This window comes from Fistularia commersonii, chromosome 2, assembly GCF_037954325.1.
Source record: "Fistularia commersonii isolate RoL2024-O1a breed Wild chromosome 2, RoL_Fcom_v1.0, whole genome shotgun sequence".
Lineage (NCBI taxonomy): Eukaryota > Metazoa > Chordata > Actinopteri > Syngnathiformes > Fistulariidae > Fistularia > Fistularia commersonii.
The window spans coordinates 9,877,406-9,893,553 of record NC_141285.1 but is presented as its reverse complement, the minus strand read 5'-3'; the positions used below and the strand labels follow the sequence as shown (position 1 = coordinate 9,893,553).

General features: G+C 41.1%; 1 protein-coding gene across 4 annotated transcripts in view; it reads right to left on the bottom strand.

The window, feature by feature from the left end:
• Positions 1-1,325: 1,325 nt before the first annotated feature.
• Positions 1,326-16,148, bottom strand: part of sipa1l2a (signal-induced proliferation-associated 1like 2, genome duplicate a) — an 86,002-nt gene continuing 71,179 nt past the window's right edge. For 2 of the 4 annotated variants that reach the window (XM_086166478.1, XM_086166494.1), the window contains 6 exons: positions 11,738-11,876; positions 8,795-9,014; positions 7,306-7,437; positions 5,042-5,156; positions 4,488-4,563; positions 1,326-3,090 (listed from right to left, as the gene is read on the bottom strand). In XM_086166478.1, the coding sequence (XP_086022604.1) occupies positions 2,944-3,090; positions 4,488-4,563; positions 5,042-5,156; positions 7,306-7,437; positions 8,795-9,014; positions 11,738-11,876 (829 nt within the window). In that variant the 3' untranslated portion in view covers positions 1,326-2,943. Of the gene's footprint in view, positions 3,091-4,487; positions 4,564-5,041; positions 5,157-7,305; positions 7,438-8,794; positions 9,015-11,737; positions 11,877-15,829; positions 15,884-16,148 lie in introns of all 4 variants that reach the window. The other 2 variants (XM_086166470.1, XM_086166486.1) reach the window with 2 other exon arrangements.

The following is a 16,148-nucleotide window of genomic DNA, read 5'->3' as shown; positions in this document are numbered from 1 at the left end:
AGATTTCCTCCCGACTTCCAGTTTTAAGACTGCAATGGGAAAGTCGTAAGGTGTAAAAGATAAAAGATAATGTCACAGATCCACATCTCAATAAGATGCAAATTCCATCACCAAACAAGCATCATGGTCTCATCAGTTTGACGCACTGAAATTCCCGCACTATTGAGCACAAATGAATATAAGCCACATCGGCTAGCTGATTAGCTATCTTCATCTTTCTCCCGCGTAATAAAACCATTAATGTCGTTTTCTTCAGTGTCGGAATTTAACAGCCTCAGAATTTCACGGTAATTTCATTGATATGATGTGACGAGGCTAAATGTTTGCAAGATCCTCGATAGCCCAAAAAATGCCATAAATTTGCCACATCAACTGCAGTGTTCAAAGCTTGTGAAAAAAGTAGTGGCTTATAACCCATAATTTACAGTAGTTATAGGCTGACTCTACCTCAAACACACATAGAAATACAGGTATAGCTTCCAAAAATAATTTTGAGGCGCATAGTAAGACAGATGTGGAGCGTTTTTCATCTTTGCACAGACAACGTGAAATGCTGTGAAGTAAATTGGAATTAGAGCAAATATGAAGTCCAGGACACAGACTTAAGACTAACACATGACTTGCTTTGTGAGTTACACTTCAGTGTAGTGTTTGAGCGTAATCCAACTCAGACTCACATTTTCTCTTGGATTTGCACTTACATTTGAGAACTGATGCATTTCATTTGGTGTTGGAATTTTCAATAGGCCAAACCAGCATGGTATGAGACTTTGGCGTGGTAACGTTATTTGAATTCCTGTAAAGATAGGCTGGATGTTGGCGTGGGTTCATGCCAGCCTTCATGCTTAAGTCAGTGCCAACAGTAAGAGGTCAGGAGAGGCAGTCGATTCGACTCGGTCTCTTAGGTGAGTTGTGACACAACCAAGACTTGAACAGCGGGAACTTCAGATGGGGCAAAGTTAATAAAGGGACTAGATTACACCACTGGTTAAAGCATTACTGGGTTCAGAAAAACAATGTTTTATTGGTGGAAGCTGTCCCTTAACCCCCAACATTGCTATGTTTAAAATGAGACAGTTATCCTTAAAGAATGACATCCAAATCTTGTTAATAGATGCGCTTAAAACCACTATCATCAAATGTGAATAAATGACTATCAAGTCTAAGAAAAGGGAAAACAGTCTTCAACCTCTGCTCCTCCATCATCGTCTCACAAAGTTAAAACATCAAATTATTCGGACAAACAGTATTTTGTCTGGAAGGGAAGTTTACCAAAATGTCATCCCAGGGATTATGGATCGGAATTGGACGCTAAAAACTATCGGTTATTTTTACAATTACATTTATTACAAAAAAAAAAGACCAAAGAACGAACAAATAAAAGAAAAAAAGCAACCAGTGTCCCACAGGATGAGACAGTTTACAGAGAGGGACATTTTTAAAAGCATACAAACCAGCAAACTGTTATCTAGCAGCATCCAAATGTTGGAGTCTCCAAAATCATCATTTATATATTTAAATATATATATTTTTTTGCCCTGGCAAGCTACACATTTTACAACATACACAGAGCTTTATCTCTCCTTAGTGCAGAAAGAAAACAAAACAAATACCCTTAATAAAATAAACAACTTTAGGTTAAATAAACTTAAATAACAGTGTTAAATACAAGACACTTCTGTGGCAGATATGTACAGAAATACACAAACACATTTGGCATTGTAAGTGTGGTTCACTGGTGCTTGCTCTAATGCTCTTGAAACCACTGCATAAGAACACATTTTGCTTTGATAAACTACACTCTCACACACACTCGCACTCATTCCGACAAACATTTTTATATCAGTGAGCCACAGACAAGGCATGTGTTTATAAAAGAAAAGCAAAGAAAAACAATCCATTTACAACCAAGAGTTTTAGGCACAGTCTCTTCCTGTTTTATAAATACATGTCGAATACAACTGCTTCTTGACAGGAACTCTTAACGTTTGTGCTAATTTTTTTTTCTTCAAACACAGTTTTGTAACTACCACATTGTTATTGCTAGGACATTGTGACAGTGAATGGAAACTACTGACAAACATGTGAGGAAAAGCACCTTTAAACATCAATATTAACTTCTATGTGACCCTTCATTACAACACTGAGGAAAAGAAAAATGGAATTAAGATAAAGAAAAAATGGTCCAAGACATCAAACCTTGAAGCGTTAGTGGTTTTCAGAACCAGAAATCCAGAGGAAAAAAAAAAAAAAAGGGGGGGGGGGGTCTCAGTTGAGCTACATTCATATTTTCTCCCACCATATATTTCAAGACGCCATGTGTGGATTCCTCTTGGTGAAAGCAGTAAGTACCACTTCATTATTTCCAGTACATTCCTCCCCTCCTCTCCGCACCCTTCTCTCTCCTCACTATCTTTTCTTTCCTGCATCCAAGAACTGGCACAAAAACAGCTGTGTGACAGTGTGCGCAGTATCATACAGTACAGCTGAATATAGTACAGTACAGTAAACTGACATGACATACGTAGGTAGATTAAATGTTGACTACAGTAAATGAGCTTTACATTCCACTACTGTAAGAAGATCCACGGGCCCGGGCGGGTTCCCGGGATGCCTTTCTGAATTCCTCTCCAGTGCCGGAGACAAAGAGGTTTCCCAAGAGTCTCATTTGCTGGGGTGAAGAAACTGTCATATACAGCCATGCACCGTCTACAAGGGAGGGTCCTGAAGCTAAAAAGTTCCAGATCGAGGGTTCAAGCCGCTCCATATTTGGCATGGCTTCAGTCTCTGAACAGGGGTTGCTTGAAAAGTCTTGATTGGGGCCGGTGATAGTTTTTGATTCAATTTTCCTGTGGATCATCTCGGAGTGTTAAGAGTTGAGCAGGTGTCAGCGATGAGAGAAGGCTATCATGCTCTCTCTGTCTCTCTCCCTCTTGCCCTCTCTCAGGGTTTCTTGTCAATGGTGTGAAAGAACCACTCAGTGAACTTCCTGAGCTGAGCTGCAGCTGTTTGACTCTCCTCCTGCAGTCGCATATTATCCTGTCTCAGGTGTTGCACCTCTTCCTGCAGCATTGCCTTATCCTCCTTCTCCTAAACACAAAAAAACACAAACAACAAGCGTGAGCACATGAGATTACTGTATTTTACGCACTATAAGGCTCACCTAAAAGCCTTTAATTTTCTCAAATTCCGACAGTGCACCTTATAATCCGGTGCGCCTTATATATGGAGCAATATTGAGCTGCAAGAGGTCTCACAGCTACGGGAAGCAGCCGCCGACTCCACTCTCTCCCGTAGAAGAAGTTGTGTGCGGTGCATACTATACTGGGATATAAAAGTGCTCAAAACGTGCATTTTCATTTCCGTGTGTGTGTGTGTGTGTGTGTGTGTGAGGACCCCGAAATGGCTCCTTTCAAGAGACACGCTTACGACTCAGTTTAATCTCAAGTCTATCAGTCACGCAGTAGAACACGGGAATAGAGCAACATTAGATTCAACATTAACAAATCAATGGTGCGGAAGTGGAGGAAGCAAGAAGATGACCTGCACCAAGTAAACAAGACCAAACAGAGTTTCCGAGCGAACAAAGCAAGATTGCTACGGTTAAGAGGACATACTTCAAAAGTTGGTTGTAGAACAGAGAGCTGCAAGTAGAAGTGTCACCACAGTCACTACATGAATGAGGGCAACAGTGCTAGCTAGTGAACTTAACATCGATGAATTTAGAGGCGGTCATTCTTGGCGCTTTCGTTTTATGAAAATCTTTGAACGATGACGAATGGAGTTGGAAATACATTATTTTCAATGAAGGCGGCGCAAATACCGGTAAGAGCTACCAGTACGTACGGTACCGTATTGTAAATGCACTAACTTGTTTTAAGAGTGAACAGAGTTGTCAGAACGTAGGTTTGTATTCTATCAATAAAGTTTGACTGACTTATCTGACTGTTTTGTTGACATTACGTTAAGCGCAGCTCCATTTAGTGGATGCATATCGCAAGCCCAGCCACTACTGTAGCTTTTATTCTATGCGCCTTACAATGCGGTGTGCCTTATATATTTTTTTTTTTTTTAAAATAGGCCATTCATTGAAGGTGTGCCTTATAATCCGGTGTGCCTTATAGTGCAAAAAATACAAAAGAATCTGGTGAAAGCACCAGAATCACACTTTTAATCGGTGAGCTGTTAGATGGGAGGAATCACCATAGCGAGAAAAAAAAAACATTTTTCTTTTACAACAAAAGTGAATTTATTCTCTGTTTTAAACATGTTAGTGTAGGTAGAGAAATGTTGTGTTGGGATACAATGAGCAGGAGGAAGTGGGATATTCAATTTAGCAGATGAGTTTGTATTCCACAGACCTTAGGAGGCACATTACTCAATGTCCGCTTTCTTGAACTGTGTGAAACAGGTTACCTTAAAAATTGACAGCTAAAATATGACAAAAAAATGTATCTGAGAAATGAATTTGCTTCATGTGAGGTTACCTTTCTAAGGTCATGCTGCAGCTGCCTGAGGATCACCTCCAGCTGGTTGACTTTGCCTGTTAGTGTCGATGGGGAGCTGTTATTGGAGAGATAACAAGATTGATGCTAATATTAGTGATTATTCGGTTAATGATAAAAGAACAGCCTCCTCTGAATTGTTTGTTCCGGAGGCAACTTTTTAATTGTTTGAAAATGGGTGTGAACAGTGAACTATGAACATTGTCCAAATTACACTATCAAATAGTCGTGCAGTAATGACGCAATGTCCTCAAAATTCTTTGCGCATCCACTGTATGCAAATATAAAAGATTCCACAATACTGTGACTCATCCAATAATCAATCACCCATCCAATTACCCTTATGTATTTGTCCCTCTCTCCTGGGTAAAAAAAAAGGTGAAATGGCAAGGAGATAAATAGGTTTTACTTCAAAATGCAAAATCAGTTCATGGCTTTCCACTGTCAGAGGCAGATCCTCTGTTTTTGGGTAAAACAAGGCTCTCTGTGAACATTGACACGAATGATTATGGAAGCAGATGTTTTGCGCAACTTACTCAGCTTCTGCAGTTCCCTCGGCCTCCACCACCCGCCTGGTCAGCTCTCTGGAGATCTGCAGCGCCTCGGCCCTCTGCATGTCCGTCATGGTGCAGAATGAGGCCACACGTTGGTCTATAGTCAGAATAGGTGATGTCATAGGTCGTAAACTCTCCTTGATATTGAAAAACAGGAAATGTTTCGTGGCAACAGCATGCAGCTAAAATAGAGCAGAAAAACACACTAGCATGCTTGCTTTCCTGACAGGATGGAACAATTCATTCATGTTTTGAATGAATGAATGGATCCATTTAAAGCTATATCATGGGCACCAATCAGCTGTTGCCCGCACTAAGAGATCTAAAGGCAGACAATGGAGAATAAAGTAGTACAGAATTTATTTCGAGACAATTTCAGATATACTACATCCTTCGACCAGGTTCCTCTCTGACAGCTGTTGGACTGGAGCCCAGTGAGCTGCAAGACAGCGGTCATGCTTGTTTTAACATATCAGGCACTTAAGCTTGTTCAAAGCTCCATGGAAAACCCCGAACTTGGTATTTTACGCCTAGGAACTGCTCAGTTTTGAGGCATAATGCTCCTTTCTTTAGAAATCACCCTTTTGCCCCAAGCCCCTGGTCTGAGACTAAAGATAGAAGGATCTGCATATTCATAGAAAAGATTAAGGAAACTCTTCCTTTAATTTAACACCCAAACGAAAGCTAATCCACTCCTAGACAAAAGCTGAGCGAGCCTGCAGTTGGTAACTCAGACGAGTCAGGAAAGCGAGAGCAGGCTAATATTTACATATGAATGAGCGTTTTCCTCAAATTCAATGGCTGCATCAGTAAGATTAAAAGAATTCATGAAAGCACTGATGGGTGCAGAAGTGCAGTTTGACAGCGCTGCATGACCTCGTGTCAAGATTTATCCATTAAATCACTGAAACAAACAAAACCATATTATTTTAAGAATATTTAACGAAACATGAACGCATCGAAATGTGAATGAGCATGTAAAATATACATTAAATAACTAATCGCAATTCTATCTGTGTCTACTTGACTAATCGGGGCTACAAAGGATTTTTTGTGGATTCTTCAAACATTCTTCATGCAGCAGAAATATGAAAAGTCCCTAAGGATCCGTACGACCAAGGTCATAAATGCTTCCCATTGCGTTCTCTCTCCTGGCTCTAAGCTGGCTGGTTAAACATATATGACAATGGCAGCCTGGAGCTACTCTCTGAGTAGCAGCCAAGCTCTGGTTCACATTGCACTTTTCTGGGCCAAGATGCCGTGTCAACTGGCCTCTCGCTGCCAGTCAGACTCTGCATAACCTCCTCTAATTTTGTTCATCTTAAATGATATGCTACGGGCTATACAACAGAAGCTGTACCACAGGAGAAAATCTACAAAGCATTCATTAATTATGGCAAATGAGTGGTCACACGCTACATTGCCTTTTCACTGGTTTCAGGTCAGATGGAGTTCAGGCTCATGTCATGTTACGAGTTTATGTGATGAATATGAAATACACTTATTTGAGTGTGGGCAGAAATGTATTTAAAGTTGTGGGAAATAAAAATAGCATGATGTTGACCATGAAAAATGACGACATGTGTGACGGATAACTGCTTTCAGTTCAATTAAATACCCAATGAGAAAACAACATAGTCCATAATAAATTTGTGTGAGGACTGAATTCCAGCATTATCAAATGTGTCCCAGGACAGGGTACATTTATGACACACAAACATTCTATATCAGCTGCTAAAGTAGTTTTAGGAAACCAAGAAACCCCCTTTACAGTTGAAGACTGATCAAATTGATTTCATTGAAGAGAATGAGGTTACATTTCCTTGCAGATATGTAGTCAACCAGTAGACCGTGTTTGGATTTAATGGAGAAGAGGTCATGGCGGAAGCTGAAATTGCTGAAATAATCAACCCAAAGGCTTAAAACCAACTATCTGTGAATGGGTACCTGCTAACTTTATGGTGTAAGACTTGACTATATCTGAGCTTGAAGATATTTGCTCTTTTTTTTTTTTTTTCAAGTTTCAAGGTCTTATGGGACTTTGAGCAGAGGCGCTACAAGCAAAGGATCCCCAGGAGTAACCTTCTAAAGCACTTAGGGGAAGAGGAACTACAGGGAACACACACACATAGCTAGTATAAACCTACACATGCAAGCAAATAAGTACTTGCAGATTGCAGACACACAAACACAAGCTAAGCAGCCAGGGGGTGAGGGATGCCAGCAGGTACAGCCATGCTGGTTACCTTCAAAAGCTCTTGCTGCGTCAACCAGGTGAGACCAGTCCAGGCCTGTGGCAGTGTCTGGAAGGGGCATGAGGCCCGGGTCGCTGAACTTGGACCTGTCTGCCAAGGATCCGTCAGAGAACCAAAACTCATCTGCAGAGACAGGCAGGCCCTCTGATCAGTGTCTGGGCCTGGTCCCGAGTTTAGTGCTTTTCTCTGAGTTGGCCATCAACTCACATCAGTGCAGATTGACAGGGATTGGGAGGGAAGTGGTCTCTGGGGCTGGGGGGCATCATAGTCAAATAAGATTATATCAAGAACACCTGGCTTATGTTTATAATCAGTAAAATAGCCCCATTAGAATTTCCTTTCAGGTGTCCTTACACCTTTGAATGCAAAGAATTTAACTGGTTTGGGCATTGTGACAGGGTAAAGCCACTTTAGACCAAACTCTCTGGGGAGCAACCACAAAGTGCTGTCAAATAATAAATTACTTGTCTCGATAAATATCCTTATTTTTCAATCAATACATCCTTTTCCTTCCTCTGTCTTTGTAATTATCCATTCTCTTATTCTAAAAACACTGGGAATGCTACAATCACACTCCCATTCCACAGGTAGGCATTTAGAAAAGCACAAGTTAAGAAGCAAGGTGAGAAAAAGAAGGAGCTTGGGGTGATGATGATATTTTCCTGTCAGTTGGAACCTGTGTGATTCACTGTTTTCCAAATTGGGCTTTTTCAAGAAGGGAAAGAGAAAGAGCCTCAGTTTCCCGTCAAAACAATCGGGAATCCATCAGGATTACAGCCAGACGAGGACCAAAGAGTGAAATATCTTTTCAAAAGCCGTTTTCTGTGTAGCAACACTCGCCAGTGATGGGTGTCGAACAGTATGAAAATGAGACCGGGGAAGAGTGAGGGGAGGCAGGCAGGGACAGACGCATGAATGAAACATCATGTATGACAGGCATTGTATAACTCTGATGGAAAACAAAACATGTGCATGTCAGAGGAGATGTTTGAGATCTGCAGTGGCACAGGCAGGACATATCAAACCTCTCATCACTTTATACATATTCAATAGCAACCAGGGAACAGAAGAGATAAGGACACTTGCCAACAGTGACAGGTGTCCACTTAATGCGGACAGACCGGTGTATCCACCCCACTCACAAGTTGCTCACCACCTATCCCACTTCCAATTAGTTGGATAAAATGAGGAGTGTTGCTGAAGTGTGTACAAGTTGTATTCATGAAATTGGTAGGACACAAGTAGCTCTTCAAAAAAGTACATATATCCTGACTTTCATCTAATACCAGACAGGAAGAAAAGGAGTTCAAGAATCACTAGCCCTCCTATCTCAGAGGAAATCAGATAAGACAACTTGGAGTACTATTTGTTTTTTTAGCTCCCTTCTTACGGGAGGCTGAGTATATTAGATATTCGAGCTGTCTTAATTTAGGCTTTATTGTATTGTATTGCAAGTGGGTTTTGGATTGTTTGTACTCACTCCTCAGGTTAGATGCTCCCTGGTTGTGGATCATGCGAGGTGGCAGTGTGCTGTGGTATGGGGGGGTGGTACTGAATAGGATGTCATTAGGCATTGCTTGGTCCAACATGGAGCTGTGGGAGCTGGCATAGGATGAGCCCTTGCGATTGCTACAAACACTTTCATCGGACAGTGTTCGATACAGAGAGCGTCTTGGTGACAAACTGCCCATTGTGGACACCTGAGGAAGAGAAATGGAGGATTTATCAGCAGATATCCAGAAATAATAATGACTGGCGTTTTTTTTTTTTTTTCCAGAAGCACACAATCTGTGTTTGCCTATACCGCACCCTGTTTAGATGATTTCTTAATTGCAATTACTTACATTTCTCAGAAGGTTTAGGCAGGATGACAACTAGCTATGCAAGCAGGTAACATCATGAAACAGAAAAGTAGAGGTACTGCACTAAATTCTAAAAAAGTAATTCGGTGTAAAGATCAGATTTTGTATACTGGTATTCCAATCAGGGTCTTTATCTCGACAGAATATGCAGCTGTGGGAATTTAACAATGTATGTATATACATGTGTGATTCCTCTTGAGGAGGACTCACATCACAGCGTATCTAAAGATTTATAGAGACCAGTGCAGAGGTCAAAGGGAAACACAAGGTTATGAACAAATCTCAAGATCTCAAAAGCACTGAGAGTTGAAAAAGCATGATCATCCTGGGGGTATTCTCATTGAGCATGAAGGTCAAATTCTCTTTAGATTTATTAGTGTCATGGCAGGGATCTCCTGTTTAAACCCACGAAACCACAACGACCAACACAACCCATCACTGCCCTGTTCAACTTACATAAATATGGCAGGAGTGACATCAAAAGTGGCCACAAATGATATGCGGGGCAGTCGGCCAGATGGGTAAATGTCTGTCTTCGGCTTCCCAGCTGTAACCAGCATTAGACTGGCATCCAAGCAAGCCGACACCCAGGCGTCTCCATTCCAAAGACGGATCTCCCACAAATCCCACGGTGGGAATTTAACAAACATCTTGCACATCTTTAAAACATAGATCTACTATCCTGGAATTCGAAGAGCATCCATACAGTGCTTTGGATCGGTTCCCGATGCTTTTACTCATCAACGGTGTGTGTTATTGTAACCTTTCTGATTCCAATTTAGATGACTGCAGCCTATAAAATTCCCGCTTATCCAAAAAAAATGTTAAAAAATTATTGACTGGTTGACCGAATCAAACACTGAACTAGCCAGGACTAGAGGTACATAATTGAAACCATTTGTAATACGTCTTAATGGTTTTCAGAAGCTGCCCATTTACTGTACCAACGCCTTTAAACAGTTCTTTAAATACATCTTGGCACTGAACCTACTGCAAAGTCTGCAGACAAAGGTGGGCTTATTGATGTCCAGCTCAGCTGGTAACAGTTCTCTTCAAAATTTGAGCTACAATGTATTGTATAAAGTCTTATCAGTTAAGCCAGCAGTGACACATATCCACCTTGATTTTTCTCAATTTCCCCGATTTCTTCCTTGCTGCTCACATTGAACAAAGCCAAGAACCAGCATATGGAACCCTTTGACGTGCCACTTGGGAGGATATGTCGGACAACCACCTATTCATTTGCGTTTTTCTTTCCCACAAGACGTTCAAAGGAGAAACGTTGTGGGTAAATAAGCTGTGAACGGATTTTCCTTTACGTCAGCCACACAATAGCATGCCTGTCTCTGGAAGAGGCGTCCCAGCAGACAATGTGGCTGCCAAAGCAAATCTTTCAGCACCTGCTCACCCACAGGCATCCGATTTCTGCCAGAAGTGATACACGCCCCTAACCTTTACTCTGGTTCTGATTAGAATACAGGTCAGTATTATGCCGTTTTAGGCTGCTAAATTACATATGAATCAACATTTTTTTTCCAAGATTTTCATCATTATAATGTGCATTCGTCACATGCACAATTTTGGTGAAAAACAGGCAGTAAAAGTGTTATGCAGTATGCATTCAGTGGGCTCTGCCTCTCTCTGTCTATATACATATATATATATATGTAGATTAAGTATATAGTCCTGTGCACCCCTCTCAAGCCGCTCTTTCTCAGATTGTTGTTTGTGCTTTGTATCAGACTGAAGAGAGCAATTTAAAAGAACAAAGCATTTCCTTCTCTTGGACATTGCAAGCAGCTGCTCTGTCTACCATTTCTGTTGAAAACAAAAAAAAAAATCAAAAGGAGGTGCAGCCCTTACAACTGATTCGGTTTTAGACAGTCATTGAGGCTGTTCTCTCATAATTCACATTTTACATACAGTGTAATCCCAGTACAAAAGAGCAAGACAAAACAATCAGTGTACTGCACTGCCTTGTGAGGGATAAGGCATCCCTTTCCCAGAAGGGATGGTTGCGTGTATTTTTTTGCTTTTCTAGAAACAGAGTGTATTTGTATTAGTATTGAGCAACATCCAAAAATATCCTATTTGTATGTCTCCAGGGCACCGTCCGAGTAGATAATGGTTGGGGGGTAAATGAAGATGCAATTAATATTGTCTGGCAGACCCAGGAATATCAAATATTGATGCACTTTAATCCATGACATTGCTGGGCAAACTAAGGTCCTATAATAAATTGCATTATTCAAACTCTCAATGCCGGTCAGTGGGGACCGAAAGGGTCTTATGCCAATCATCTGTGGTGCTCAGCAGCAGTGAGAAGACAGACATAGGAAGATGGGCCTGCATTTTTACTTCTTCTCAGCAAGAGGTTACCTGCAATAGTTCAAACTCATTTGTCCTATGTCTACTTGTCAACATGCTAAAATAACCATGGTGTTGTTTTACCTTATCTATCAAGATACCCATCAAGATCCATACAAAGCTAACAGGTCACATTTGTGTGTGAGCCATTGAGAATCACAATATGTTTGTGAGCGGTTTGTTATTGACCTTACCTTTCGACATCTTTCTTCTCCTGGAGGACTGTCAGGCAGCATCATTTTAAGATATTCCTCTTTTGAAAGTCTCTGCAGTGATTTTCCATCCTGTTCGGCGGTCTGCAGCTGGCAGGCGGCCTCTTGTGCATACAACTGCCTGGAGACAATATAGAGGGCACAGAACAGCAGAGCTCATTAGAAGGGCCATGAAACCCACATGCTGGAAGTAAGATTTTGGGCCGTCACAGTTTGGGTTTGTCTATTTAGGAAACAATGTCAAAATTACACAAGGGGTTTGGGGGAATTTGTTTCAGCATGCCAACATCAGGTGCCTTCTTCATCCATGTTAGTCAGGTGAAATGGGGAAGTTGGAGACGAAGCAAGGATTGCTTTTCTCTCTCTCCTTTTCCCATGTCAAGCTGCCAAACCATGATTAAAGAGGCCGTGCAGTATGTAGCCAAGAACTGTGTGAGATAGATGTGAAGGAAAAAGGATGGTTTTGAACAGAAATTACACCCAGAAAGAAGAGGACCATGGACCGTAGAGAGGTATCCAGACAACAATAGAAGAAGACTGGGGAGCTGTTAGGAAGGAACCACAAGAGGAGGCATATGTTGGCTGCTGTGGTTTACAGGGTGATTTTTTCAGTGAATATGTAAACACTTTTCCGGATACCAACTGACAGGGCATGGATGTGACTGACCTGGCTAGTAAAGTCATGTGGCTGTGAAATCTCTACTTTAAGTGAGCAGCCTGTATAAAACACACTTGAGTGCTGTTGGCAGGGTGCTAGATGGCCACAGGGGGGTTATGCTACATGGCTGACTGCAATGCTTATCTTCTGACACTGAGATTTGTCCAGTTTCATGATGCTGGCAGCCTGACAACCAAGAACAAATAACCAAGGTGCTGTTTTGAACTGGCAGTGATGCGTTGTGATTGAAATGATCTGATCAACTCAATGTCCCAGACGTCACACCTGCCATTAGAGTACATCTCCACCTGTGTCTCAACTGACCACATGAAATTCAATCTTATTCCCCGAGACTATGTGCTGATAAAAAACACAGTGTTGATATTTGGAAAGGCCTTAGAGCCAACCTGAGCCAAATCTGTATTTATATATATATATATGTATATATATCTATAGCGAGAGAGAGAGAGAGAGAGAGAGAAAATCAAAATAATGTAGACTGAGCCTGCAAAAAGTTGACTAAAGTGTTTGGAAAACCTCATTATATACCTTTTAGCTGAGGAAAAACAATTATTTGAAAATATGAAGTAACAGTTCACAAGTCTAAAAGAAAGGCTTAAAAAAACAATTTTCATAATTTAAAATTACTTGCCGTGAATTTTTAACCTGATGGTTGACTATCCATTTTCTTAAATATGAGCGTTTATCGTAAACATAACAGGGAGAGAATAGGATGTAAACAACAGAGATTATCATCTAATGAGTTCTTGACTAGAGATTCATGACCATGAACAATTAGTGTGAGAACATGTAAAAAAAAAAAAAAAACCTCCATAATCTCCAAAACACACTTTCAAATGTCAAGCATCAATCATAATATATGATGCAGTAAGATAGTGTGTACTTCCCCTTATAGAGAGGAGCTCCTCTTATGTGACTTTCCTCTCAGTCGACTGCTTGGACTGCATTTACAGTGGGTCAAAAAAGAAATTAGTCAGCCACCAATTGTGCAAGTTCTCCCAATGAAAAGATGAGAGAGGCCTGTAATTTTCATCATAGGTACACTTTAAGTATGAGACAGAATGGGGGGAAAGAATCCAGGAAATCCCATAGTGTGAATTTTTAATGAATTAATCAGTATTCAGACATGTAACTTCTTCTTTAATAGGCTTTTCTGTCCTCCACGCATAACTTGTATTAATGGCACCTCTTTGAACTGGTTATCAGTATAAAAGACACCTGTCCACAACCTCAAAAAGTCACACTGCAAACACCACAATGGCCAAGACCAAAGAGCTGTCAAAGGATACTAGAAACAAAATTGTAGACCTGCACCAGGCTGGGAAGACTAAATCTGCAATAGGTGAGCAACTTGGTGTCAAGAAATCAACCGTGGGAGCAATTATTAGAAAAAATGGAAGACATACAGGACCACTGATAATCTCCCTCGATCTAGGGCTCCACGGAAGATCTCACCCCGTGGGGTCAAGGTGATCACAAGAGCGGTGAGCAGAAATCCAAGAACCACACGTGGGGAATGACCCACAGAGAGCAGGGACAAAAGGGACGAAGGACCCCATCAGTAACACACTACGCTGCCAGGGGTCAAATCCTGCAGTCCCAACATGTCCCCCTGCTTGAGCCAGTCCAGCTTGGTCTGAAGTTTGCTAGAGTGCATTTGGATGATCCAGAAGAGGATTGGGGGAGTATTCTATTGTCAGATAAAGCCAAAATAGAACTTCTTGGTTAAAAACTCAACTTGTGTTTGGAAGAGAGAACGGTGATTTGCATCCAAATAACACCATACCAACTGTGAAGCTAGGGGTAGAAACATCATGCTTTGTAGCTGCTTTTCTGCAAAGGGACCAGGAAGACTGATCCTTCTAAAGGAAAGAATGAATGGGGCCATGTATTTCTGGGTCTGGGTCTTTCAGTATGACAACGATCCCGACCACACCACCCGGGCAACGAAGGAGTGGCTTCGTAAGAAGCATTTCAAGGACCTGGAGTGGCCTAGCCAGTCTCCAGATCTCAACCCCATAGAAAATCTTTAGAGGGAGTTGAAAGTCTGTGTTGCTCAGCAACAGCCCCAAACCATCACTACTCCAGTGGAGATCTGCATGGAGGAATGGACCAAACTACCAGCAACAATGTGAAAACTTTGTGAAGACTTACAGAAAGCCTTTGAACTCTGCCATCACCAACATAGATGAACTTTTGTTATTGACCAAATACTTATTTTCCACCATAATTTGCAAATAAATTCTTTGAAAATCAGACAATGTGATTTTTTGGATTTTTTTTTCTTATTTTGTCTCATATAGTTGATATACCTATGATGAAAATTACTGGCCTCTGTCATCTTTTTAAGCGGTAGAACTTGCACAATTGGTGGCTGAATAAACACTTTTTTAGTCCACTGTACATCTGCTTACAGGTTTAGATCAATTTGTTCTTACGGTCAAGGTTCTGTGATCATGCAATATGAATCGTGAAGAATTGGTATTTATTAAAATGTGCAGTTAATGTTACAGATATATATTAATGTTATGTGGGTGGCTAATGCCATCCGTCAAACTAGATTTGAAGTGTTAAATAAATAGTGCTTATGTATATTCACATGCTTCTGAGTGGGCTCTAAAAAATCTATGCCAAGAGAGTTTTGTACCTTATGTTTTTAACTGTCTATCCTGATTTGGCTGTAGTCAAAGTACTCTTGTTCGGCTTCCAGCCACTTTTACAGACCACTATTTCATTAAAAGTTCTAAATTATATAAAATACCATGCAAAGAATAAAAAGAGCAGAGGTGCCTGGGGGGCACCTTACCAACATATCCCCATTTCAGTTGCTGAGTTGCTTGCTGTTGTATATCACCCCCAGCCTCCCTTGGTTCACCCAGCCACCATCAGCATGGTTTATAAAATCACCACAGGGTACTTGTGGATCACAGGAGACGAATCAGGCAGAAGCAGCATGAAATGCCATGATGTATCAGTTGTGGATGCTCAAATAATTGTTTTTATGAAACCCTTACAGATGAATGTGTATATAGTTGGGGTGCGAAGGTTTATTTAAAGTAGAAAAACATTTGTAGGGACTGAATATTGTGTAACATTTTGCTGAAATTCACTAATTACATCCTAAAAGCTTGTTGAGTCTGAAAAGAAGGGATAAGGGGGACTGACATGACGAAGTGCTTGGTGGCAGTGCACAGCAGCAGGATTCTGTAGAAGATCCAGCATAAAATGTCACAACCACTAAAACATCTCTTTGCCCCCGATTCCCAGCAAGCACCACACAGTGGGAACAGAGGGGAGTGGTGGGAGTGGTGCTCTAGAACACAGGGAGGAAGGAGAGTGGGGGAACACGATGGGTCAGATCAGGGCCACAGGGTTGATTTGAACTAACTCTGTACCTTGAGCGCTCAGACAGCATTTTGAGAAGGAATGCTAACAAGCTCTCCGCTCCTCTGAAATAAGAAGGAGCAGCAAGACAGAAAAGTCACTGTTATACATCTACATTAGTTGGAGCAAACAAGGAAACTTTTACAAGAAGGGGAAACAATATACAGATAATATTGGGGCCATTTATCATGAAACACAGTTACATAACACTGTAAATAAAAATGCGAGAATATACAAACAAACAATTGGGAGGGTAACTGAATTACATAGGGTTTTCATAAGTCTGCAGAAGGTGGCTTCAGTGCATGCAATAAATCACACAACCCTTAA